Here is a 27,205-nt window from a genome sequence, read left to right as displayed (position 1 = left end):
AGGTGTGGAGAACCTAGAGTAGTCAATTTTGTTCTTCGAGTATATAATTTCAATTAGTGACTTTTTCAGTCCTCCATGTGGAACATGAACTCTGGTGGGCATTGGACTCACAAACCCCGAATATAGAGTTTTACTTTCTATGAATGTATGTGTGTTGGTAACACATGGATTAGATTTTGGTTTAATGACTGTTTTATAGTGGGCTCGGGCTGTGGCGCAGGCTGGAGAGCAGCTGCAATGAATCACTGCAATGAATCACTCTGACCAGGAGGTCATGAGTTCGAGGCCCGCTCGGAGCCTATGTTTGTCTTGTCTTTGTTCTATGTTAAAAGGCATTGAATGTTTGCCTATCTGTGTAATGTGATCCGCCCTGAGTCCCCTTCGGGGTGAGAAAGAAAGGCGGAATATAAATGCTGTAAATAAATAAATAAATAAATAAATAGTTCATATTATTAGATTACACTTCTAGCTATAGTGGCCTCTTGCCTGTGCAAATGTAGAACAGCCACATGAGTGGCCTGACACTTTGGAGCTCCGCTGGTCAGGAGCAGACCCCTCAAGGCCTGGAGGAAACAGGGCAGGATCAGGCTCTTCAGGGAGAGGAGCAGGCGCTAACTCGCCCTGCCCGGCTCCAGCTAAGGCAGTGGTTCCCAACCTGTGAGTCCCCAGATGTTTTGGCCTCCAACTCCCAGAAATCCCAACAGCTGGCAAACTGGAAGCCTGATACAGAGAGGTATGGAACGTATCCTTAAATGATAAATTGTCAATGGAAATGGAGGTGTTCAGGGGGGAAACTAATAGATCTGATTTTGATTTATCCTGGTCAGTTTTCATTAAATATGTTTTAGAGAGTGAAAAAGGACAACAATACAACTTTGTTGGTCTGGAATTTTGGATACATTTGTTTACTGGTTGTCTCATAAATTTGTGGCAAAGGAAATGATACTTGTTCAGGCCTTGGTGGTGGGCTTAGGTGTTTGTAAAATGTTCATTGTTTTGTGTTTTGTTTACACTGTAAGCTGTTAATGTATGTAAATAAAAAAAGAAAAAGAAAAAGAAGAAAAAAACTCCCAGAAATCCTAACAGCTGGTAAACTGGCTGGGATTTCTGGGAGTTGTAGGCCAAAACACCTGGGGACCCACAGGTTGAGAACCACTGAGCTAAAAGTTGATGCTATCCAGTTGAGAAGGTCCCATCAGCTGGCTGAGAAGAGGGCCTCTCAGATGGAAGGGCTTCATTGGGCAGCATAAAGAGCTGGTGGCTGCAATAGCTCCTTGCTGAGAGCAACGTTGTGGAAAGATCTACAGCTGGTACCTTGTTGGTAAGCTTTGTGTTTGAACTTTGGACTATGTGTGTGGATTCTGATTTAGACTACTTTTGAACTTTGGTGAGCTTCTATGTTATTGACCCTTGGAATAGACTTTTGATTATCCTCTGTTTGGAATAACTGCTGTGTACAATCCTGGACTATATCTGACTACTTGCTTGGAGAACGGCTGTGAGCCTAATGGCTGGGGTGAGGATTTAGGGGCAAGGGAGGAGGCAGACATTGCTGGGAATGAAGGAACATCAACTTTTGTATCTACAGAGTGCCACTGAGGATGGAAGGAACTCTGTAGTGAGGTCTTGCTGCCTTGATTTCTCCTGTTTCCTGGACCTATGCCACTCAAGGTATTCCAAAGCGAGGACACTCCCTCTCCTTCTTCTCAAAATCCTTTAGTGCTTTGTGATGGGAACATTACACTGAGATATAAGAGTCAGCCTTAAGGACCCTTCTACCAAAGCGAGGCAACCTTCTTTTGTCCATCTGCTCTGCTTGACATGCCTAACATTCCTGCAGGAGTTGCCTTTTGCTAGAAGAACCCCAAAGGGCCTTCCCGGGCCTTCCCTTCCAGCCCGATCTTTGGCAAAGGAGGGGAACGCAAGGTTCTGCTCACTCTGTAGGGTGGCCAAGGCCTCCTCCTCGCTGCTCAGGATGATGGTCTGGGGGGCAGAGGCGGGGGGCCGGTCGGTCGAGGGCTTTCCTTCTGCCCGGTGCAGCCGCTGCATGTGGAACTTCAGGTGGCCGTTGCGGTTGAACCTGGGGGGCAGGAAGGTCGGAAAGGAATGAAGAAAGAGAGAAAAAGCCCTTAGGTTGCCTTTCAGACACTTCTCTTGGTAAGCATTCAAGGCGTGGTTGGTATATTACATCCATGCAAAATCATGCCCTAAACAAGAGGAGGCCTTAGGCCACGCATGGAACAACCTCGCCCCCCCCCAAGTGTTTTGGACCCCAACTCTCACAGTTCCTAACAGACTACCGGCTGGAGGGAGGACTGAAATTGGCCCATGTCTGCTTTAGCATATTGAAAAGATTTATTTATTATTATTATTATTCATTTACTGTACTTATATAGGAAGGGGGATTCAGGGCGGCTTACAAACTGTGGCAGTAATTTAATGCCAGATTCAGACCATAACAATACCAAACACAATGTTAGAAAACTGTAAAAGCATAGACATATCAACTATATGTATATGCTATATATACTATATCTTCCCCATCATAATCTTAATTATATTCCTCGACCTTTTTGTGTTGGTCACACTTCTCCTGGTTACTTGACATTAGCTCAGGGCTCCTCTCATCCCAAATTGACCTCAAACGAATCTGTGGCACTTTATTTATATTTCTGAGATCGCCACTTATATTGTGCACTTTGCTAATCTATTATTACAACCTCACCGTTTTAATTCTGTGTTTTTAGTAAGTGTTTCATTTTTCTGGTAAATGTTTAAATATTATAGCTGGTGCATGTTATTGTTTATTGATGTATTCTACATTGTTATTGTTTTGTATCTGATATTTCTGTGAGCCTCACCGAGTCCCCTCCGGGGGAGATGGTAGCAGGATACAAATAAACTTATTATTATTGTAGGGTTGTATGGCCACGGGCTGTATGGCTACGTTCCAGAAGCATTCTCTCCTGACATTTCGCCCACATCTATGGCAGGCATCCTCAGAGGTTGTGAGGTCTGTTGGAAACTAGGTAAGTGAGGTTTATTTATCTGTGGAAAGTCCAGGGTGAGAGGGAAAAAAAAAAACCCTCTTCGTCAGTTGTAGGCCAGTGTTAATGTTGCAGTTAATCACCCTAATTTTTTTCCTCTCACACCCTGGACTTTCATGGATTTCATGGATTGCCACATTTACTGTCACCTTTTGTTGCTGACCTACACATAACTTAAATAAAATACGTTGACCATAGGATCTCATTGGAGGATGCCCGGAGCAGTGTCCACACAGGGTAAAAAAAAGAACAGTTTTTATGGATCTTAACTGTGAATTTGTTTAAATACCACTGACATTTAATTTGTTTTAATGTTTGTATATTTTAAATTGTACTGAAATGCTTTCAACAGATGCCACTTTGAGTCTCCTTTGTGGAGGAAAAAAGTGGGCATAAACATAATAATAAATACAACAACAACAACATATTTAAGCTTGTGTTTTTTTCCACTTTGGGAAGGACCTTGTGTCAATGTGAGATTTGTGTAATGAGAGTGTTTAAATGTAATTTGTGCCATGCTTGTATTGCAGTCAGATTGCATCATCCAGAGTGTGTGATAGTGTGTAAAGAGTGAATCACAAATGAGCTATGATGACCTTGGTGTGTGGCTGGAACTAGGGAGGATCCAGACACAAGAGTGTGTGCATATCTATTGCATCAGTTCAGTCTGTCTTGAGTTCGAGTCGAGTTTGAGATCTGTTGGAGAACAGATCAGTCCTGTGTTTGTTGTCTGCAAGAGTCTGTTTGTGCTGTTTACTGCTCCATTCAGTAAAGCTTTGTATATTGCTTTTACTGACGTCTCGAAGTGTCGCTTCATTCTGCACTCCATTGCTTTTCATACCACTACTGCTGCGCTGCAATACTCTAGACACCTTATAATAATAATATAATAATAACTTTATTTTTATACCCCGCCCCATCTCCCCGAAGGGACTCGGGGCGGCTTACATGGGGCCTAGCCTTGTACCCTCACTCCTGCAAATGCAAAGAGACTACTGAACTCCCCAAACCAGATGTCTGCAGTGGAGTTTCCCTTCTTCCAGGCTCACACTCGGGTCTCTCTTTGAGCATATAAACACACTTTCCTCCAACACACACACACACACACACACACAAACATGCCAGGCCCGTGTCTGCCTTGCAGCATGAAGGCCTTCCTCTGGCGCCGACCCACCTCTGTCCGCAGAGATGGCAGGCGAAGGGCTTCTCGTTGGTGTGGGTCAGCATGTGCCGCCGAAGGTCCTTCTTGTTCTTGGATGCGAAGCTGCAGTGCGGACACTTGTGGGGACGGAGGCTGGCATGTTGCACCATGTGGCTCTGCAAAAAGGGGATGGAAAGGGGGGTCGGAGATGGGAAGGGGTGGCATGGGACCCACACTTCCCCCCTCCTCAAATCCAGAACCATTTACACTTTGTACCCCAATAAGCCTAGGAACACCCCACTTTCCCTATTTGCTTCACACAGCGCAAGGGCCTTTTCCTGGTCAGAGACAGGAGAGGGAAAAGGGTCTCCCCAAATTTAGTCCCAAAATGCCCACAGGAATTCCCAGGGATGTGATGTGAGAGGACACATGGGCATTGTTGCCCCCTGCCCACCCATCTGCTTTAGGCCCAGAGAGGACCACGGCTGTGGTGTGGCCGAGGGTGTGGCCCTTTGAGTGACCCCAACCATGAGGAGGGGGCAGCTCCCTTTCCTCTCTGGACGGAGGCTCGGCCATCTGACCCTAGGCATCCCTGCATCCCCCGCCCCATAAGCGCCTGCCCCCCAATGACAAAGCGGCACCAACCCGGACGTCCGGCCAGGCGGCGGCGGTGAAGGCGCAGTCGTGGCACTTGAAGGTCCCGGGCCCCGCGTGGGCCTTCTTGTGGCTCTCCATCTCGGCCCGGCCGGTGAAGGCGGCCTCGCAGATCTTGCAGGAAAAGGTCTTGGCCGAGGAGGAGGAGGAGGCGGAGGCGCCTTTCCCCGGGAGCCTCTTGGGGCCGGCGGTGGGGACTTTGCCGGGGGGCTGCTTGGCCGCTCCGCTCTGCGGTAGAGACCCCTCGGCCTGGGCGGGGCCCGGCTCCTGATCCCCCGCGGCCAGAGCCACCGTCCGGTGTGTCTCCCAGGCCAGGCACTGCACCAGCGGCCACCGGACCGCGCCCTGGGGCTCTCCCTCCGCCTGCAGTGGACAGGTCAGGACAGGTCAGGGAGAGGCTGGACACCCAGAGTTGGGAGAGAGGGTCCAGCACAACTCACACAACAGGCCATTCACAGATCCAGGATCTTAGAAGCCCAGAATCCTTGAGTGGGAAGAGACCTCATAGGCCATCCAGTCCAACCCCATTGTGTCAAGAAGCAGGAAAATCCCATTCAAAGCACCCCTGACAGATGAAGGAGAAGAAGGAGCCTCCACCACACTATGGAGCAGAGAGTTCCACTGCTGAACAGCTCTCTCTCATACAGTGAGGAAGTTCTTCCTCATATTCAGGTGGAATCTCCTTTCCTGTCATTTGAACCCATGGCTCCATTTTGTCCCAGTCTCCAGGGCAGCAGAAAACAAACCTCCTCCCTAGGGTTTCCCCTCTCTCACATCTTGATCCGTGGCCCTCATCATGTCTCCTCTCAGCCTTCTCTTCTGCAGGCTCAACATGCCCAGCTCTTTAAGCCGCTCCTCATAGGGCTTGTTCTCCAGACCCTTGATCCTTTGAGTCACCCTCCTCTGGACACTTTCCAGCTTGTCAACATCTCCCTTCAATTGGGGTGCCCAGAATGAGACACAGGGTGGTTCCAGGCAAAGTGCTCTGGAGGTTCTTTAGGCAGAGGCGGCATGGCCACCTGTCGGGAGTGCTTTGATTGTGCTCCCCCTGCTTGGCAGAAGGGGGCTGCCTGGGTGGCCCTTGGGGTCTCTCCCAACGCCATGATTTAGACCCCTGTCCGGATCCCAACCACCTCTTACCTGAGCAGAAGGTGGCGAAGGCTGTGTGGGGCCCTCAGGTGCCTGGAGGCTGCTGCTGCTGCTGCTGGGGTCCATCATGCCCTTCCGTGAGCTCTGCATCTCAGCCTTTGCCGCTTCCCCTTCTGCCTCCTCCTCCTCCGCTTCCGCTCTGCCAAAAGGAAGGGGCAGGAAAATGAGTTGGGGGTCTTTGGCGCCTTAGAGCTGGCTGCCCACTCACCTGGCCCCACAGGCAAACTCAAGGCCCACCTAGGGTGCATCTGTGCCGTAGACCAGGCATGGGCAAACGTCAGTCCTCCGGGTGTTTTGGACCCCAACTCCCACCATTCCTAACAGCCTCAGGCCCCTTCCTTCCTTTCCCTTCTTTTCCGCTTAAGCGGCTGAGGAGCAAAAGGAAGGTGTCGTAAATTAATAATAATAATAGTAATAATAATAATAATATTAATAATAATAATGCCAACTGCAAAAGGCCACCCGACTGGGATCTGCGCACACTTGGGAAGTGTTTGACTTGTGATTTTGTGATACGAAATCCAGCATATCTATCTTGTTTGCTGTGTCATAATAATAATAATAATAATAAGTTTTTTTGTATCCTGCCTCCATCTCCCCCGAAGAAGACTCGGGGCGGCTCACAGAAACATCAAATACAAAACAATAACTATGTACAATACATCAACAAACAATAACATGTACTAGTAGTAGCATTTACACATTAACCAAAAGTTAAAAAAACACTTATTAAAAACATAGAATTAAAAACAGTGAGGCTGTAATAGTAGTGAATTAGCCTCCCTGCATAAAGCTAAAATTTCCTACTTGACAGATGCAACTGTCTTTCAAGCTTCTTAGGGCAGGGAGCTAGGCTATTAATGGTCGGGAGCTCAATCCAACCCTGGCTGGCTTCGAACTCATGACCTCTTGGTCAGTAGTGATTTATTGTAGCTGGCTACTAACCAGCCCGGCCCTATCTGTTGTCTGTCTTGTCATGGTTCTAATCAGCAATTAATGTTTGCCGTATATTTATGTTCTGTGATCCACCCTGAGTCTCTTTCAGGGTGAGAAGGGAGGAATATCAATACTGTAAAGAAAGAAATAATAACTAAAGCACCCCTGACAGATGGCCATCCAGCCTTTGCTGGGAACCCTCAAGAAAGAGACTCCACTGGACTCCCAGGCAGCAGAAGCAGCAAGTTCCACGATGTCCCTGTTTCGCAGCCCTGGGGTCCCCCGCGTGAGGCTGGATCCCCCGCCCCACTTGCGCCCGCACCTTGCCCTCTTCCCCTTCCTCACCTGTACAGGATGCTGGCGGCCTCTTCTTTCGCGGAGACGATGCTGTACTCGGTGGCGGCGGCGGCGTTGGCCCCGCTGCTGAAGGGGATGGTGACCTGCTGGATGCCGGGGGGGCCGCCCAGCACCGCCTCCGGGAAGGGCTCCTGCGCCAGGGCCTCCCGGTGCTCCGTCGTGGTCACGTGGAGCGTCAGCACTTGGGCCGGGGGCTCCGGGCACCCCTCCTGCGCCCCCGAGGCCATGCCCCCCGCCTTCACCACCGACACCTGCAAGGGAGGGGGGTGGTTAGAGTATAGTAAACTACCTGGCACAGGCATGGGCAAATTTGGGCCCTCTGTGTTTTTTCCTAACAGCCACAGGCCCCTTCCTTTATTTACTTATTTATTATTTCATTTCCCGCATTATGGGACTCCAACACCAAGTCCCATAAGCACTTTATTAGAACTAAGATCGCATATCGCACTCTGCACTTGCCGTATAAGCCTTATATATCACCTGTCACATCAGCACTTTTAATCTTGTACCCATTACTCTGGCCCGGCCCAGTTTTATTGTGTTTTAGCGTATTGTTTATTGCTTGTTGTTTATACTGTTTTAATTGTTTTTAATTTGCCTTTTGTTTTGTATTGTTATATTGTGTGTTGAGGCCTTGGCCTTTGTAAGCCGCATCGAGTCCTTCGGGAGATGCTAGCGGGGTACAAATAAAGTTTAATAATAATAATAATAATAATAATAATAATAATAATTTGTACCCTGCCCTTCTCACCCTGACGTAGACTCAGGGCGACCTTACAACAGGGAACAATTCAATGCCAACAACATACAATTCCAAAAATAAACAGTTACAATTAAAACCCAAACAGTTAAAATTATTAAAACATCAATTAAAATCACACAAATTCAAATCATAGTCTAAGGCCTGTCCATTTGTCAATCATATTAATTCATTCTCATGATTGTGCTGCTTCAATTACTGCTCGAATACTTGGTCCCATAGACATGTCTTAAGTTTTTTCCTGAAGATCAGGAGGGAGGGGGCCTTTCTGATTTTAATAGGGAGGGAGTTCCACAGATGGGAGCCACCACTGAGAAGGCCCTTCCTCTCGTCCCCATCCCTTGCACTTGTGAGGGTGGTGGGACCGAGAGCAGGACCTCCTCTAATGATCTTAACCTCTGAGGAGGATCATAGGGCGTTCCAGCCCAGGTAAGCTGGACTGGAACCGTTTAGGGCTTTATAGGCCAAAGCCAGTATTTTGAATTGTGCTCGGTAGGTAGCAGGTTAGTGGCCAATGGAGTTGGCACAACAGGGTAGTTGTGTGCTCCCTCTGGTGAGCAATCTGGCTGCAACTTGTTGGACAATTTGGAGCTTGCCAACAGTTTTCAAAGGCAGCCCCATGTAAAGCACATTGCAGTAATCTATTCGGGATGTAACCAGGGCGTGGACCACAGTGGCCAAGTCTGATTTCCTAAGGTAGGGGCGCAACTGGCGCACAAGTTTTAATTGTGCAAAAGCCCCCATGGCCATTGCTGAAACCTGAGGCTCCAGGCTCAGTGTTGAGTCCAGGATCACTCTCAAGCTGAGAACCTGTGACTTCAGGGGGAGTGTGACCCCGTCCAGCTCAGGCTGTAACCCTATGTCCTGTCCGGCCTTATGACTGACCAGGAGGGACCTCTGTCTTGTCTGGATTCAGTTCCAATTTGTTCGCTCTAATCCAGACCATCACCGACACCAAGCACCGGATCAGGATCTGAACAGCCCCCTTAGCAGTAGGTGGAAACGAGTGATACAGTTGGATGTCATCTACGTACAGATGCTATTGAGTTCCAAAACTCCTGATGATCTCTCCCAACGGCTTCATGTAAATGTCAAACAGCATGGGGGACAATACTGAGCCCTTGTGATGAGTCATGGGCCATGTAGTCCCATTCATGGCACTGTAGTCCCAGATGAAGAGGAGAACTTGGGTTTTTCACCGTCTCAGTCAGAATTGGAACCTTCCCAGCCAGATTTGGGAACCTTGCACCTGCAAGAGATTTGTCTTCCAGAAGTCTGTCAAACAAGCCCTGAGCCTAAATCTCCTGTGTTTTCTCGCCACGAGTTTTGTAAACAACAGAGAGGAGTTCAAGCGGCCTCTCGCAGGAGTGCTAGGATAGCTGCTAAGAATTTAGCTGATTAAGCCTGTTTTCCATGAGAAACTTTAAGGAGTCATGCATCTGGACTCAGAGATTAGCTTTCGTTTCTGGTTCCCCAGTGAACTGTTCTTTGGTGGGAAAACTAGACCCTATTTAGGTGTTTTACCCACAGAGGGATCTTGCGGAGTCAATTCGTCAGCTACTGGAGTAAGTTGTGTGTGGACAGCGCGCTCCGTTTCCAAGCCTCGTTCCTGTTTCAAGCCTTGTTCCTGATTCCAAGCCCTCGCTCCTATTTCCAAGCCTTCGTTCCCGTTTCCAGCCTTGTTTACCTCCACGGACCTTGCCTTGTTTCCAGGACTCAGCCTTGCTTTGTTTTCCGGATTTTGCCAAGTAATTCCACGGATCTTGTTCTCGCTCCTCGTTCCTTGTTGCCTTGTATCAAGCCTTGTTTCAAGTTACTTCCTAGCCTTGCTCAAGTTCATGGACTAAAGGACCTTGTCATCTCCCCTCACTTTGCCTGGCAAAGTGAGTGTTTCGGTTATTGGATTACAACTTTGGACCTTAATATTTCATATTGGACATTGTTTTCTTGGACTAATTTTGACCTTTCCTGAAAGGTCTACTTCTGGACTATTTCATACACTTGCTTTTATTAACTTTATATATTTCCTTAATAAAGATATTAGATAGATTCTGGCCTCTGTGTATGGTTATTGGTGCTCTGCAGCCTGGGTCGTGACAGCCCTGCAGAACCCCACAAGACAAAGTCCCATTCCCACCAGGCACCCCAGAGGAACACTTTCCTTTCTTTGCTTCCACTTCTACATAAGGGGTTGAGGGGAGAAAGAAAGAAGCCTGGAGCTATTAGGAATGGTGGGAGTTGAAGTCCAAAACACCCGGAAGGAGGGCCCAAGTTGGCCCATGCCTGCACTAGTTGGCCTGCGTGGTCTTTTCCAATTATATTATTTTATGATGCTAATAGGTAAAAAGGTAAAGGTTTCCCCTGACGTTAAGTCCAGTCATGTCTGACTCTGGGGGTTGGAGCTCATCTCCATTTCTAAGCCGAAGAGCCGGCGTTGTCCGTAGACACCTCGAAGGTCATGTGGCCACAGGCATGACTGCATGGAGCACCGTTACCTTCCCGCCGGAGCAGTACCTATTGATCTACTCACACTCTGGGGGTTGGTGCTCATCTCCATTTCCAAGCTGAAGAGCCAGCGTTGTCCATAGACACCTCCAAGGTCATGTGGCCACTGGCATGACTGCATGGAGTGCCGTTACCTTCCCACCGGAGCGGTACCTATTTATCTACTCACATTGGCATGTTTTCGAACTGCTAGGTTGGCAGGAGCTGGAGCTAACAGCGGGCGCTCACTCCGCTCCCCAGGTTTGAACCTGGGACCTTTCGGCCTGAAAGTTCAGCAGCTCAGCGCTTTAACACACTTCACCACCGGAGGCTCTATGATTCTAATATATTGGGTATATTTCTGTTTATGGAACTGAAAAGAAAAAAAGCCTTCCTGGTTGAAATGAAGACGATCCCTGCTGTTTGCTTAATGTACTGGAGTGTTATTAAGAATATCAGTACTCACTTCTGCTGTGTAGCCTGAAGTTTGTCAAAGTATATTTGAAGGCGACAATTATTTAACCGGAGAGAGAAGGGCTGAGGTCTCTGTGGGTCTGGGCTGCTATGCTCCCCCCTTGCCCCAGAGACCACCCCCTCCCATGCGGGCCTGGCCGGACCCCTCACCTCCAAAGTGCTGGTGGGCATCTCCCGGCGGCTGCTCATGTTCAGCAGCAGGTCCAGGGCCGTCTGCGTGGCCAGCTCTGCGGAGCCCTCCACGTCTGGAAGAAGGGGGAGAGAGCGGTCAGGGGGACACAGAAGACATCAAGGCATTTCTAGCGGCTGGAGCCCATGGATGGCCCCTGTGGTGGCACCCCAGCCTGGAAACCGCCTTTGAGTCCACACTGGAGTCCAGTAGTAGTAATTAAACACTTATTGAGAAAAGCAAAAACAAACAGAAAAAGGCAAGACACAAAAAGTAACAGGAAAAGTAATGTCCTAAAACAAGGGCCAAAAAGCAAAGGGAAAAAGTCCTTTAAGAGGCAACAGTCCAAACAGCAGGTCTGTTCAATAGCAGTGCAATACAGAGAAAGCCACAAATCAAAACACAGGCATAAATCCAAGAACAGGAATCATAAATCCAAAACCAGGAGAACAGGAACTTCTTAAAAACCCCAAAACCATAAACATGAAAACAAGACTCTTCCAAAGGACTTAAACTTGAACATGAATGTGGATCAGGACTCAAGAACCTCATGATGATGCAGCATTACCCAATCTTTGATTTAAAGACCACAGGCTATGAAATCGTGCCTTTGGCATCTGCTCTGTTGCTTCAAGGATTTCTCATGAATTTGGTGTGACCTCCGGAGCTTAGTCCCTCGTCTTATCTTGCGTTGCTAAGGAATGATTAGGGCAAAGGTTCTCCCTATCGTCTGATGCCAGTCGGCTCGGCTCAGAAGCTGTTTCCTTCCCCGGCCCCTTTTCTGAGGCAGAATCCTGGTCTAAAATCCCCACATTTTCCTCACTGGAAGGCCCATCAGTCCTCACAACCCTCTTCAGCCTCTGGCTGAACTACAACACCTGTCTTGAAAGCAGTTCATGGGAAAGGGACCTAGGAGTGAAGCACAAGCTGAGCATGAGCCAGGAGTGTGAGGCGGCAGCTCAAAAGGCCAAAGCTATTCTGGCTGCATCTATAGGAGGAGAGTGTTTAGATTGAGGGAAGTCCCATTTTCTTCTGCTTTGCCAGGCCTCCTCACCTGGAACAACAACCCCGTTGTCATGAAGACTTTTACAACAAAAGTTAAAACATCCTGCTCAGACTGAACAGAATATCCCACTTCTGACACCAAAAATGTTATGAATAACTTTTCAATAACTTTAAAGCATAGGTTCTTTTTATTGCAGTTTCAGTCTGAGAGGTACAACAACAAAGAACAACATTTAGACATACAAACATACCGATTCTATGCAACTACATTGGATTCCCAAACAACCTACAGTTACATTGGCTAAGAAACAAACAAGGGGGGGGGGTTACATTTTCATTCATCATTCACACACAACATGCATCCACCTTCATGCACACAAATATTACCATATTCTTTCTCCCTCCTTGAAGAAGCACCTGCTTAGGCCAGACCCAGCTTCCACTGCTGCCTGCCAAGACAAAGTTCCAAAACGCCAAAACTTCAAAAAGACCATGACTTCAAAACGCACTCTTTTATCTTCCCATGAGAAAAAGAGGCCCCAAACAGTGAACAGGATCCTGCTTTCCCAGAGCAGATCTGCCACTCCCAAGGACACCATCTCCACTGAGCATGGCGGGTGAACAGCGTCGCTGTCTGTCACACCTTCTGGACTCTCATAAGGTCACTTATATAGCAATATTTTGCTGATGATGTTGTCCCAAAGTTGTAAATGAATCATAGACGTCTTCTATCATGGAATATCCTCAGTTTCCTGGACCAGATGTTGATTCCTCTTGATTGGTGTTAGCAAACACAAGCAGCTCTGCCCCAAAAGTTCATCAAGTTAGCAAATGTTGACAGATGTTAACAGATGTAAACATTTCTCTTATCAGTCACAGTTCTTATCACAGTTTGCCGGGCAGGTCAACTATTTCAGGTCTCATTAGCAGGTTTTAATTACAATTCCTGAGCAGATAGTTAATGGTTTGCAGGCCTTAGTCTACAGACTGGTGTCTTCAAATTTCTAGCTCTCTTTCACTCTTCCATTCATACCACATATCATATATGCATATTTTGGTCACACCGTGTCCTATATGAAGCTGTGTAGATCGACTCCATATTATGGACTTTTTGTTTTTAATGTTGTGAATTTCTGATCTTAATGTTACTACTTTTAAACAAAAACCTCTGTTTTTAACGTTCCACAGCCCTGGTCTGTGACTGTCATAATACAACTCATTCATTCAACCCCGTGTCCAGTTCTGGGAAAAGCAGTTCAAGACATGGATAGGGACTCCAAACTGGAAGGTGTCTAGAAGAGAAGACTAGAAGGATACCATTAGAAGAGACCACAAGGCCATCCAGCCCACCCTCTGCCGTGCAAGAGCATAAGAGGCAAAGCTTCCCCGACAGATGACCATCCAGCCTCTGCTTGAAAACCTCCAGAGAAGGACGGAGGCCGCTGGATCCCCAGAAGATGCCAGCAGCAGCAGATTCCTCTGTTGAACAGCTCGGATTGTCAGGAAGTTCTTCCTGATGTTTAGGCGGAATCTTTTTTCCTGCCACTTGAATCCAATGTGCCATACCCTGGTCTCCAGAAAGAGAACAAGGCTTGCCCCCTTCTCCCTTTCAAATGCTATCTAACTAAATGGTCTCTGTGGAGTGACTGATTTGTTGAGCTTGGAGAAAAGATGGGGACACGAGAGCCATGTTTGTATACTGGAAAGGAGATCACAGCAAGGAGGAATGGGCAACCTTGTCTGCTGCTGCTCCAGAGACTTGGACACAAAGGAATCATGGATTTCAACAGTAGGAAAAGAGATCCCACCAAAACATCAGAAATAATTTCCTGGCAGTCAGAGCTGTTCAACAGGGCAACTGCTTCTGCCTGGGAATCAGGTGGAGGGCTCTTTTCTTCCTTCTTTGGAGGCCTTTAAGCAGAGGCTGGATGGCCATCTGTTGGGAAGGCTTTGATTGTGCTTTTCCTGTCTGGCAGAAGGAGGTTGACCTCTGGCGGTCTCTTCCAACACTTTGATTCTATGAACCCACAGAAGCGTCTATCCAATAACATCTGCCTGGAGTCTTTAAGCTGCCAGGAACATCTGCTGCCCTCCTCCTCCTTCCAAACTCATCCGTTTGGCATGGTTCTCCAAGGTCTTTCTCCTCTGATTCTCCTTTCCTAAATGGCTGGGGAGTGGTTTAACGTGCGCCACCCTGGGCCCCATCTTGGAATAAAAGGGGGGACATTGGGGGACGCGACTCAGTCAACCTGCTTCCCATTCTGAGCGAAATCCCAGCCGTACAGGTGACCCCATAAGAACAGGAGGGCTCCAACCAGGGCAGGTCCAAAGTGATTTTCAAGTGTAGGCAAACAGAATTTTGGCGCCCCCCCCCCCAAACCAATCACTGAAAAATTAAACACGTTGGATAAGCAAAAATGTTTGATAATAAGGAGGGATTAGGGAAAAGCCTAAATAAAGAACAACACTCTGAAAACAGGGGAATTCCAGACAGGAAACAATCAGGGCCAGCTAACACCTCCCAACCAAGGATGCCCTCAGGGAGAAAGCAGCCAGGCTTTGAATCTGCAAGGCCATTAAATGCTAATCAAGCTGGCCAATTGCAACATTCACACTAGCTTCAAACAGACAAGAGCTCTTTCTCCCACCCTGGACTTTCCACAGATATATAAACCTCACTTGCCTGGTCTCCAACAGACCTCACAACCTCTGAGGACACCTGCCATAGGTGTGGGCCTGGCCCCGGAGGTGGGCCTGACCCTAAGCCAGGCCCCGAAGGCCGGGCACAGACCTCGGAGGCTGGGCGCAGGCCCCGAAGCCAAGCAGACCCAGAGTGCGCACCAGGGAGAGCCTCAACTGCGCCCCCAACAGAATGGCACCACAGGCAAGTGCCTAATTCGCCTGGTGGTTGAACCGCCTCTGGGTCCACCCACCTGTTAGACCTAAAGCTCACCCACCCCATTGTTACAAAAATAGGACGTACAGATTTGATAAATGCGGATTTAATATGTGTGGGCATGAATGAACAGTATGGAAGCAAGGAATAAATGAGAGCTCATTTTGAAGACACAGTTCAAAAATATTAAGGCCTGCAATGACTAACTGCCTGCTTGCTGAACTGTGATTAAAAGCTAATAAGTCCTAAAATAGTTGACCTGCCAGGTAAACTGTGATAAGAACTGTGACAGTGATAAGAGAAATGTTTACAACTATTAAGAAGGATGTCAACACCAATCAAGAAGAGTCAACAACATCTGGCCCAGGAAACTGAGATGGAATCAACCTCTATTCCAGAATGGAAGACGTCTATCATTCATTTACAACTTATGGACAACATCAGCAAAATATGGATATATATTGTATATACTCGAGGAGAAGCCTAGTTTTTCAGCCCTTTTTTAAAACTGAAAAAGCCTCCCTCGGCTTATACTTGGGTGAGGGTCCTGGTTGGCTTATATTTGGGTCAGTTTATACTCGAGAATATATGGTACATTTATTATTTTTCTCTATTATTATTGGTATTATTATATTTATTATTTTTCTCTATTACTGTTGCTACTATTACATTTATTTTACTCTATTTTTATTATTATTAATACATTTATTATTTCACTCTGATCTTATTATTATTATTATTGCATTTATTATTTTACTCTATTTATTATTACATGTATCATTTTCCTGTAATTATTATTATTATTACATGTATTATTTTACTCTATTATTATTAAAAGGATACATAAGCACATTTACATTGAAGAAGATGAGAATAATGATTTGATGAGTGTTATGGTTGAGCCTTCTGGCTCCGATACTAGGAGACGAGGTTGTAAGACTCCTCGAGAGTCAGACTCTTTTGAGGAGCGTGAAAGGAAACGGCTCCGAGACTTATTTGCAGAACCAACAGACGAAGACTCCTTTGAGGGTTTTACCGAGAGAATGGAGGAATAGATGGTTAGCTCAGAGGAGGATGACATGGAGTGGACTCGTGGGAGGGAGGATTTGGGTGTCACAGGCAATGATAGCATGGGAGGCGACTGGCGGGTTGCAGGATCGGACCCATGGACGGGCTGGAGGGATGGAGCGGGATCCACAGCTGGGGATGCTGTGGGGCGTAGTCAAAGGTGTTTTAGCTCTGATGAGGATGATGATGAGGAGGCACCTGGAATTAGGATAGCAGCTGACAGCGATGAGGAGTTATGAACTGGCATAAAATGGGGTTTAGAATCCAGGGCTAATTGCGTTGGGCAAGGTAATCTGGACGAACGCTTGGGCTCTTGTTGGGGAACTTCCTGAAGACGGGTGTGATTCGTTTGCTGGATACGTAAGTTACCAAGGACACTGGGCATAGACGGCGGGAGGAACTGTGTGGGGTTTTCCTGTGCAACTTGTGTTTAATCTTGATAGCTTGGACCTCCGTCATCTTTTTGACGGACATTAATTGCCTACTCTGGATTGACGCTGGACTGACTGACTGACTACGACTCTGGACTATCCCTTCTGTGGCTATCGGTGGAACTTGTGGAACCTCAGACGTCTGCACTTGGCTTTCGACCTCGGACCGGATTGGGACCCTGCTGACCGCCGTTACCCTGATTGATGTGCCTGGACCTGGATTTCGCTCGTTGCACGGAGGAGTAAACAGCCTGAGTTACTCATCTGTAGCTTTTGAGTAGCAGAGAGGAATCTGCTGCCAGTTTTTGTGTTCGTTTTGACCCTTTGTTTACCAGTATTTGTTTGTTTAATTGCCAGGCTGAAGTAAGCACTTTTGTTTTAACCCGGATTAAACTTCTGTTTAATCCGGTTTATTCTTTTGAACTGTTTAAACTCAAACGAAGCTATTTTTGTTACTTTTCACACTGAAGCCAAGTGTTTGCCTAGTCCTTTGTTTCTTACGGGCAATTTTTAGTTCTGTAACCTCAATAAACTGTGTTGTATCCTATTTGGTGGCGTTCTGTCTCTGACAATGAGAGTTGGACAGTCTTATCTTAAATTTGCACTTTATGTAAATATTCAAAAACATTTAACTTACTGATGCCTCAATTAATGTAATTTTACTGGTATCTATTTTTATTTCTGAAATTTACCACCCTCGGCTTATACTGGAATCAATGTTTTCCCAGTTTTTTTTTTTGTGTGGTAAAATTAGGTGCCTCGGCTTATATTCGGGTCGGCCTATACTCGAGTATATACGGTAAGTGACCCTATGACAATTCAGAAATTGTGACAGACAGAGATGCTGTTCACCTGCCATGCTCTGCTCCATTGGGAAGGAGAGAGATGGCGTACTTTGGGGCCTCCTTCTATCAAGGGAAGAGAAAGGAGTTTATTTTGGAGTCATGATACGTGTTGCAGGGAGTCAGTAAATATAGTAGGTTGTGAATCCAATGTAGTCGCATAGAATCCGTATGTCTAATGTTGTTTGTGTAAAAGTTCTGATATAGCCTCTCAGACTGAACTTGCAATAAAAGGAACCGATGCTTTAAAGTTATTCAAAAGTTATTCATAACACCATCAGAGCAGAACAGAAGATCTGTTGACGTGCAAAAATGTGTGCTCTGTTCCCAGTGCGCACCTGGCTCATAGATGATGGTGGTCTCCTCCAGAGGCTCCTGGGAGAGGGTGGGGGTCTGCGGCGGGTCAGGGGGGCCCTGCATGGCCTGGAAGGTGACCTGCAGGAAAGGAAGCGGTCAGCGGAGCCGAGGGGGAGATAGAATAGAAGAACTGTGTTATTGTCATTGTACATCGTATAAAGAAATTAACTGCCGTCCCCAATCACATTATATATGTAGAATTACAAAAACAAAGCAGCCACCCTTCCACATCCTAATCACTATTGCACAGTCCCTAATGCCACATCAATGTCAAACTTGCACTCTCCCTTTCCCTTCTTCTTGTTTACAGTCAGCCATGTTTTTATGACAGCTGACACTATAGGTTATTGGGTGCTGATCGGAGTTCAAATTGTTGTTCTATAGACTACTGGTTTTGTTCTCTACTGTACTCTATAATATAATAATAATAAAACTTTATTTATACCCCGCCACCATCTCCCCAACGGGGACTCGGGGCGGCTTACATGGGGCCATGCCCAGACACCATACAATATAACAAAATAAAACAACATATCATAACACAATATAACAGTGCAAAAATAATCATATACATTACAGCACAAATCAGAGAAAACAGTAAAAAACAGGGCGGGCCACATGAACACTTAATTAAAAACTCGGGAGAGAGAGACATAGGAATAGGGGGAAACAGGGAAATAAAATGGTGGAGCAGTCTAAAGGATAAAAACCAAGGGGAATGGCCAGAGCAATATATTACATTTACTCCCCAAAGGCACATCGGAAAAGCCATGTTTTTAGATCTTTCTTAAAGGCTAACAAGGTGGGGGCTTGCCTAATCTCAGTGGGCAATGAATTCCACAGTCGGGGGGCCACAGCAGAAAAAGCCCTCTCCCTCGTTCCCACAAGACGGGCCAGGGACAGAGGCAGTGGCGAAAGGAAGGCCTCCCCGGATGAACGAAGGGAACGAGCAGGTTTATGGTAGGAGATACGGTCCCTAAGGTAGGTGGGTCCCAAACCGTTTAGGGCTTTATAGATGATGGTCTGCACCTTGAATTGGGATTGGAAAGTGAACGGCAGCCAGTGGAGCTCTTTAAACAGGGGAGTAGATCGTTCCCTGTAGCTCGCCCCTGTTATTAATCTGGCTGCCGAGCGCTGGACCAATTGTAATTTCCGGGCCGTCTTCAAGGGAAGCCCCACGTAGAGCGCATTACAGTAGTCCAGTCTAGAGGTAACTAAGGCATGCACCACCGTGGTCAAGTCAGACTTCACGAGGTATGGTCGCAGTTGGCGCACAAGTTTGAGTTGTGCGAAAGCCCTCCCGGCCACCGCCGACACCTGAGCCTCAAGCGTCAACGCTGAATCCAGGAGGACCCCCAAACTGCGGACCTGTGATTTCAGGGGGAGTGCAACCCCGTCCAGCACAGGTTGCCACCCAATACCCCGATCAGATGGGCGACTGACCAGGAGGGCCTCTGTCTTGTCAGGATTGATCCTCAGCTTGTTCCTCCTCATCCAGTCCGCCACAGCGGCCAGGCACTGGTTCAGAATCCGAGGGGCTTCCTTGGAGTTAGATGGAAATGAGTAGTGGATTTGCGTGTCATCTGCGTAGAGATGGCAACACCCTCCAAAACTCCGGATGACCTCTCCCAACGGTTTCATGTAGATGTTAAATAGCATGGGGGATAAAATAGACCCTTGCGGGACCCCACAGGTCAATGGCCAGGGGTCCGAGCAGGTGTCCCCCAGCTTCACCATCTGGGAACGACCCTCCAGGAAGGACCGGAGCCACTGCAGAACCGTGCCACCGAGCCCCATCCCGGCGAGCCTCCCCAGAAGGATACCATGGTCGATGGTATCGAAAGCCGCTGAGATGTCCAAGAGAACCAGCAGGGTCACACTCCCCCTGTCCAGCTCCCTGCGGAGGTCATCCACCAAGGCGACCAAAGCCGTCTCGGTACTGTACCCAGGCCTGAAGCCAGACTGCGAGCGGTCCAGAAAATCAGTGTCATCGAGAAATTCCTGGAGCTGCGTGGCAACCACCCGCTCCAGAACCTTGCCCAAAAACGGGAGGTTGGAGATTGGTCTGTAGTTGTTACAAATAGATGGGTCAAGCGAAGGCTTTTTTAGTAGTGGTTTTACTACCGCCTGCTTAAAGTAGGATGGCACCGACCCCTGAACCAAAGAAGCATTTATTATGGTCACAAACCAATCCAACAACCCATCTTTGGCCAGCTTGACCAGCCAAGAGGGACAAGGATCCAGAGCGCAGGTGGTCGCCCTCACAGACCCAAGAATCCCCTCCACGTCATCAGGAAGAACAAGCCGGAAAGAATCCCATAAGATCGAACAGACAGGTACCTCGGTTACCTCCGCTGAGACCACAATTGAGCTGGAGTCTAGCTCAAGGCGTATCTGAGCAACTTTGCCTGCAAAGTGGTGCGCGAAATCGCTGCACCCAGTTGCCAAGTCATCGGGAAGCCCCTGGACCTCAGGAGGCCGCAGGAGCTCCCCCACAACTCGGAACAACTCCGATGGCCTGTTGGCTGCAGACGCTATGCGGGCAGTCGTGAAAACTTTCCTGGCTGCTCGCAGAGCCACGGAGTACGCCTTAATAGCGGCTTTAGCCCGTGCTTGGTCGGACACGTCCCGAGATTTCCTCCAGATGCACTCTAGTCCCCTCCTCCTACGCTTCATCACAGCCAACTCCTCGGTAAACCAAGGAGTCGACGCGACTCTACGCAGTGAGAGGGGACGTTCGGGAGCGATCGTGTCCAATGCCCTTGATAGCTCACTATTATAGCGATCAACCAGGACATCGACAGGATCGCCAGTCTCCAGGACAGGAAGATCCCCAAGAGACCTCAGAAGTCCATCCGGATCCATCAGTCTCCTGGGGCGGACCATCTTAATGGGTCCACCACCCCTGCGGAGGTTAGAAGGCACGGCGATACTTAAACAGATCAGATGATGGTCAGACCATGACAATGGAAGAATGTTTTGCTCTTCCACTCTGACTGTCCCACCGTCCACAATAAAAACAAGGTCCAAGGTGTGTCCTGCCTGATGTGTGGGCCCTGATATAACTTGAGACAGCCCCATGGTTGTCATGGCAACCATGAAATCCTGAGCTGCACCTGTCAATGTGGACTCGGCATGAATGTTAAAGTCTCCCAAAACTATCAGTTGTTGGGAGACAAGGGCCGAATTGGAGACCACTTCTGCTAGCTCGGACAGAGAGACTGCTGGGTCGCGGGGTGGACGGTACACCAACAGAATCCCCAAGCTGTCTCGGGCTCCCACCTTCAGGAAGACACACTCGAACCTCGGGGATTGTGGAACGGCGCATCTGATCAGGGCGATGGACTGCCGAAAGATCACCGCAACTCCTCCTCCCCGCCCCCCAACTCTGGCCTGTTGATGCACCCCGAAACCAGGAGGACACAGCTGGGTAAGATTCACACCTCCCAGCTCATCCAGCCATGTCTCGGTGATGCATGCCAGATCTGCCCTCTCATCCAGGATCAAATCCTGGATGACAGCTATTTTACCATTGACAGATCTGGCGTTCAAAAGCAGGACCTTAAGGTTGGGGGGTCTGTCCTGAAGACTACCACACCTAATCCTCTCCAGGGTCGCAAAAACTCTGTTGCGCTTCTCCCTGGGTTGGTGGTGACCGTGCTTTCTCCTCCCCCATATCACCTCAATGGGGCCACCTCCAGTCAAGCCCTCCTCCCCCTGATGGAAAAACTGGGCGGAATTGCCAGTTGCCGGGACTAGTCAACTGTCCTGGAAAGGAAAGCCTCCAAAAGTGCTTGTTTGTTTACAAAAGGAGCTTCTCTCCATTATTGGAGAGAACACATTACTCTGTGTTTATTTTGTGCATTGTTTTAGGCATTTTGTACCATATGAAAGCCGCCCCGAGTCCCTTCGACATATTTTGCACCTTGGCCCAGATCCTTGAATTCAACTCATGATTTTAACATTTTATTTTGTATGTTGACCTTTTGTGACTGTTGATGTTTTATTGTTGATTGATTTGCTTTATTGTTTTGCTTTTGCTTTTACACTGTTGTGTCCGGGCATGGCCCCATGTAAGCCACCCCGAGTCCCTTCGGGGAGATGGGGTGGGGTATAAGAATAAAATTATTATTATTATTATTATTATTATTATTATTATTATTATTGACACAACGATGTTGTATGACACAGCAAACAAGATAGACATGCTGGATTTCGTTTCACAAAACCACAAGTCGAACACTTCCCAAGTGTCTAGGACTGTGTGATGTATTTTCAGATGATGCGTGCAGATCCCAGCAGGGTGGCCTTTTGCAGTTGGCAGATCGTAATTTTGTCAATGTCTATTGTTTCCAAATACCGGCTGAGATCTTTTGGCACGGCACCCAGTGTGCCCATCACCACCGGGACCACCTGCACGGGTTTCTGCCAGAGTCTTTGAAGTTCAATCTTGAGGTCCTGAGAGCGGCTGAGTTTTTCCTGTTGTTTTTCATCAATGCGACTGTCACCTGGGATGGCGACATCAATTATCCAAACCTTGTTCTTTTCCACAACTGTGATATCTGGTGTGTTGTGTTCCAGAACTTTGTCAGTCTGGATTCGGAAGTCCCACAGTATCTGTCAAGGACAGAACGCCACAAGATTCAAAGTAACAGAGTTTATTAGTTTACAGAACTCAAAAATGCCCGTAAAAACACAAGGGCCAGGCAGTTTTTTGCCTTTAGGAGCAAAAAGGGACAAAAGTAAATGTTCAAAAGATAAACCGGATTAAACCGGAGTTTAATCCGGGTAAAACAAAACTGCTTGCTTCAGCCAAGGTATTAACAGAACGAAAGCCAAGGAACAAAAGATACAAAGAATGCAACTAATTGGCAGCAGATTCCTCTCTGCTGCCAACACTGTGCTTAGAGTAACTTGCGTCGCTCCCACACACACACACAGCAGACAGGATCTCCAACACGAGCAGACGCAGCCAAGGATTGTAGAAGTAGAGTAGACCAGTTCCGTTCCGTAGATCAAAGCCAGACGTTTGTAGTTTTTCCAAGTCCAAGAAGGGGGGGGAAGACAAGCCGTGGTCAGTTCAGTCCGGGTTCTCAAAGCAGGAGATGGCGTCCGTCAGAAAGACGACGGAAGGTCAAGCTAATAAGAGTAAGCACAGGTTTGCACAAACAAATGCCCACACAATCCCTCCCGCCGTCTGACCCTGGATTCCAATCAACTTACGTCTCAGCACAGGAAAGTACACAAGTCTTCAGGGAAGCGTCCCACACACACACACGAATCCCAAGCGTTTGCCCAGATTACCTTGCCCGACGCAATTTGCAATTGCTCCCAAGCCCCATTTTATGCCAGTTACAAATCTTCATCACTGTCAGCTGCCCTCCTTAACCCGGGCGTTTCCTCATCACTTTCCTCGTCAGAGCTGGAACACCTCTGACTACGCCCAACAGCATCTCCAGCTGTGGATCCCGTCCCATCCCTCCAGCTACGCCATGGGTCTAATCCTGAAGGTCCCCATTCATCTTCTGCCCCATCATGGCCAGTGGCCCCCAATTCCTCCCTTACCCGAGTCCAATCCATCTCATCCTCCTCTGAGCTAACCAGCCCTTCCTCCATTCTCTCCGTGAACCCTTCGAAAGACTCTTCGTCAGAGGGTGCTGCAAATATGTCTCGCAGTCTTTTTCTCTCTCGCTCCTCGAGAGTATCCGACTCTCGAGGAGTCTTACGCCCACGCCTGTCAGAAACAGAGCCACGAGGCTCAATCATAACAGTATCTTTGCGTGTTCATTTTCCACGACCTTTGCTGGTTTGTGATCCCACCAGTTCTTTGCTGCTGGGAGGTGGTGCTTGAGGCATAAGTTCCAATGGATCATTTGGGCCACACAGTTGTGCCTCTGTTTGTAGTCTGTCTGTGCAATTTTCTTACAGCAGCTGAGGAGATGATCAATGGTTTCGTCAGCTTCCTTGCACAGTCTGCATTTTGGGTCATCAGCTGATTTTTCAATCTTGGCCTTAATTGCATTTGTTCTGATGTCTTGCTCCTGGGCTGCAAGGATCAGGCCTTCTGTCTCCTTCTTCAGGGTCCCATTCGTGAGCCAGAGCCAGGTCTTCTATTATTATTATTATTATTATTATTAATTGCCTTTGTCCTGATGTCTTGCTCCTGGGCTGCAAGGATCAGGCCTTCTGTCTCCTTCTTCAGGGTCCCATTCGTGAGCCAGAGCCAGGTCTTCTCCATGTCAGCTTTTCCTTCAATTTTGTCAAGGAACTTTCCATGCAATGTTTTGTTGTGCCAGCTGTCAGCTCTAGTTTGTAGTGTGGCTTTCTTGTACTGGTTTTTTGTCTGCTGTGCTTTGAGGAGTTTCTGATTTTTGACTTCAATCAAAGCAGGTTCTTCACTTTGCTTTACATCTTCTGCCAGGGCATGTTCTTCTTCTTTGACTGCTTGTTTTACTTGCAAGAGTCCTCTGCCCCCTGATCTTCTAGGCAGATATAGCCGGTCAACATCACTGTGAGGGTGCAGTGAATGATGAATGGTCATGAGTTTTCTTGTTTTTCTGTCCAAATTGTCCAGTTCCATCTGTGTCCAGTTTATAATGCCAGCAGTATATCTTATGACAGGTGTGGCCCAGGTGTTTATGGCCTTTATGGTGTTGCCTCCATTGAGCTTGCTTTTGAGAATTTTTCTGACCCTTTGTGTGTATTCTTTACTGACCACAGTCTTCACATGTTCATGCTTGATGTTGTCCAGCTGTAATATGCCCAGATATTTATAGGCCTCTGGCTGGTGACACTTTATTGTTTGGCCATTGGGCATATTTATGCCCTCACTTTCAATGATTTTTCCCTTCTTCAATGCCACTGTCGAACATTTGTCCAAACCAAACTCCATGTTGATATCAGTGCTAAAAATTCGGACAGTGTTATTATTATTATTATTATTATTATTATTATTATTATTATTATTGTTATTATTATGGAGGCAGGGGACAACGAATAAGATTATTATTATTATTAGTCATAGGGTTCAATATAGTCACAGCTCTGGGATAAAAGCTGTCTCTCAGCCTGTTTGTCCTTGTTTTAATCATCCCATACGGTCTGCCAGGTGGGAATAATTCAAAAAGAAGAATATCCAGTGTGAAATGGATCCTTAAGAGTATTCAGAGCTTTCTTAAGGCAGCAGGAATGATAATAAAGGACTTCCAAAAAGGGCCACCCATAATTCTCCGGGCAGGAGTGCCTTCCGATCTGCCTCCGAGCAATTAGCAAATGATACATACGCAATAGTCTAGAGCCCAGAGAGAGAAAATCACTAGCTGTTTTTGATTCAATGGTTGGTTCCTTAAGTCTTAGATAAAAATACAATCTCTGCTGGACCCTTAAACCAATGCCACAGCTGAATGCTGGCCCAGGTCAGGTCCGCCTTAACAAGAGCACCCAGGGTCCTAAAACCCAGGACCAGGCTGTGGTGCAGCTGCTTAGTAGCCAGCTGTAATAAATTACTACTGACCAAGAGGTCATGAGATCGAAGCCTGGGTCGGATTGAGCTCCCAACTATTTAATAGCCTAGCTCGCTGTTGACCTAAGCAGCTCGAAAAACAGTTGCATCTGTTGAGTCCCCTTTGAGGTGAGAAAGAAGGGCAGAATATAAATAGAGTTTCGCTTATCTAACATTCTGGATTATCCAACGCAGTTTGCCTCCTGCCTGGATCCACAGCTGTTTCTCTAGGCAGCAAGGATTGATATTTTATGGATTTAATTTCAGACAAAGTTACTACTGTAAGTTCATTTTATGCAATTCTATCTTAATTTGTAGCCAATTTGTTAGTAGCAAATGTTTTTGTAGTCAATGTTTTCAATACATTGCAATGTTTTGGTGCTAAATTCATAAATGCGCCAACTGTGTATTTATATGCGTATTTTTTTATCAATGTTTAATGTATTTAATTTTTAACTGATTGAATTGCCTGTAATCTTTTATACTATGTTTTATTGTAAGCCACCCTGAGTCCCCTATGGGTGAGAAGGGCGGGATATAAGTATTGTAATAAATAAATAAATAAATAAATAAAAATTATTCAGTAATTACTACATAATGTTGCCATGTTTTGGACTACTTTTTCTGTCGATTTGTTGCAAAACATGTTTTTGGTGCTTAATTTGTAAAATCATAACATAATTTGATGCTTAATAGGCTTTTCTTTAATCCCTCCTTATTATCCAACATTTTTGCTTATCCAATATTCTGCCGGCATGTTTATGTTGGATAAGTGAGACTCTACTGTACTGCAAATAAATAAATAAACAAAACCCACTCCACTTGATCTCTACTGATAACCAAAGGCTCGATTTCTGATCTCTTCCTTCTGCAATCTACTATCAGCTCCCTGGTGTTACTGAGCTTAAGAACCACATTAGTGTCCCTGCGCCACGAGAGCAGCCGGGAAAGGGTGGCCAAGGGTGGACGGGGGGCCATGGTCTGGTGTCACTGACCGTTGTGCCGGGGTCTGCGGGGAGGGCGGCCTCAGTGGGGTTGTGCTGCTGCTGCTGCTGCTTGAGCTCCTCGATCTGCTGGAGGGTGAAGAAGGGGCGCCGGCGGCAGGGGGGCTCCTGGGGGTGTCGCTGGGCCCACTCCTCAAAGTGCTCCGCGTGGCGGCCCCCCACGTGCAGGCGCAGGTTCTTCTTGTGCCTCGTGGTGAAGTGGCAGAACTCGCAGGCAAAGGGCTTCCCGCCTGAAAGGACAAGGAATTAAGGTTGTGCATTCGGAGTTGAAAAAGGGCCCCCAAAGGCCATGCAATCTAAACCTGTTCTGCCGGGCATGTTGAGGTAATTTTTAAAATTGTACTTATAGTTTCAAGCCAACTGCTAGAGTGTGTGTGTGTCAGGACCCAGGCTGCAGAGCACCAATAACCATGCGCAGAGACCAGATTCTATCTAATATCTTTATTAAGGAATTATATAAAGTCAATAAAAACAAGTGAAGAATATAGTTCAGAAGCAGACCTTTCAGGAAAGGCCAAATATAGTCCAGGAAAATATTGTCCAATATAAGATATTAGAGTTCAAAGTTATAATCCATTAACCGAAACACACACTTTGCCAAGCAATAGTGTGGGGAGATGACAAGGTCTTTAGTCCATTGAAGCTTGACAACAAGGCTGGATCATAGGCTTGATTCTTGGCTGGATCAAGGACTTGAAACGTGACAACTTGAAGCATGAAACAAGGTCCGTGGCAAAACGTGAGACAAGGCAAGACTTGAAACTAGATCCGGGAAGCAGGGAACAAGGAGTACGAAGTCCACACACGATCTCTCTCTCAAGCTGATCAATTGACTCCTCTATCTCTATTATAATTGTCCTTTCGGGAAAACGGGGGAGAATTCTGCCCAAGGCTTGTTTGGTTAACTTCCTGAGGACAAACATCCTCCAG

General features: G+C 47.2%; 1 protein-coding gene across 1 annotated transcript in view; it reads right to left on the bottom strand.

Moving 5' to 3' along the window:
* Positions 1-27,205, bottom strand: part of znf335 (zinc finger protein 335) — a 64,313-nt gene that overhangs the window by 8,006 nt on the left and 29,102 nt on the right. The window contains exons 15-22 of the mRNA XM_062979796.1: positions 26,267-26,505; positions 17,752-17,848; positions 11,153-11,247; positions 7,273-7,535; positions 5,983-6,130; positions 4,834-5,229; positions 4,222-4,364; positions 1,938-2,080 (exon numbers count right to left, since the gene is read on the bottom strand). Coding sequence (XP_062835866.1) covers positions 1,938-2,080; positions 4,222-4,364; positions 4,834-5,229; positions 5,983-6,130; positions 7,273-7,535; positions 11,153-11,247; positions 17,752-17,848; positions 26,267-26,505 — 1,524 coding nt within the window. The remainder of the gene's footprint in view (positions 1-1,937; positions 2,081-4,221; positions 4,365-4,833; positions 5,230-5,982; positions 6,131-7,272; positions 7,536-11,152; positions 11,248-17,751; positions 17,849-26,266; positions 26,506-27,205) is intronic.

This window comes from Anolis carolinensis, chromosome 4 (assembly GCF_035594765.1).
Source record: "Anolis carolinensis isolate JA03-04 chromosome 4, rAnoCar3.1.pri, whole genome shotgun sequence".
Lineage (NCBI taxonomy): Eukaryota > Metazoa > Chordata > Lepidosauria > Squamata > Dactyloidae > Anolis > Anolis carolinensis.
Note: the sequence above shows the minus strand (reverse complement) of the source record. Positions and strands in the feature narration are given on the sequence as shown.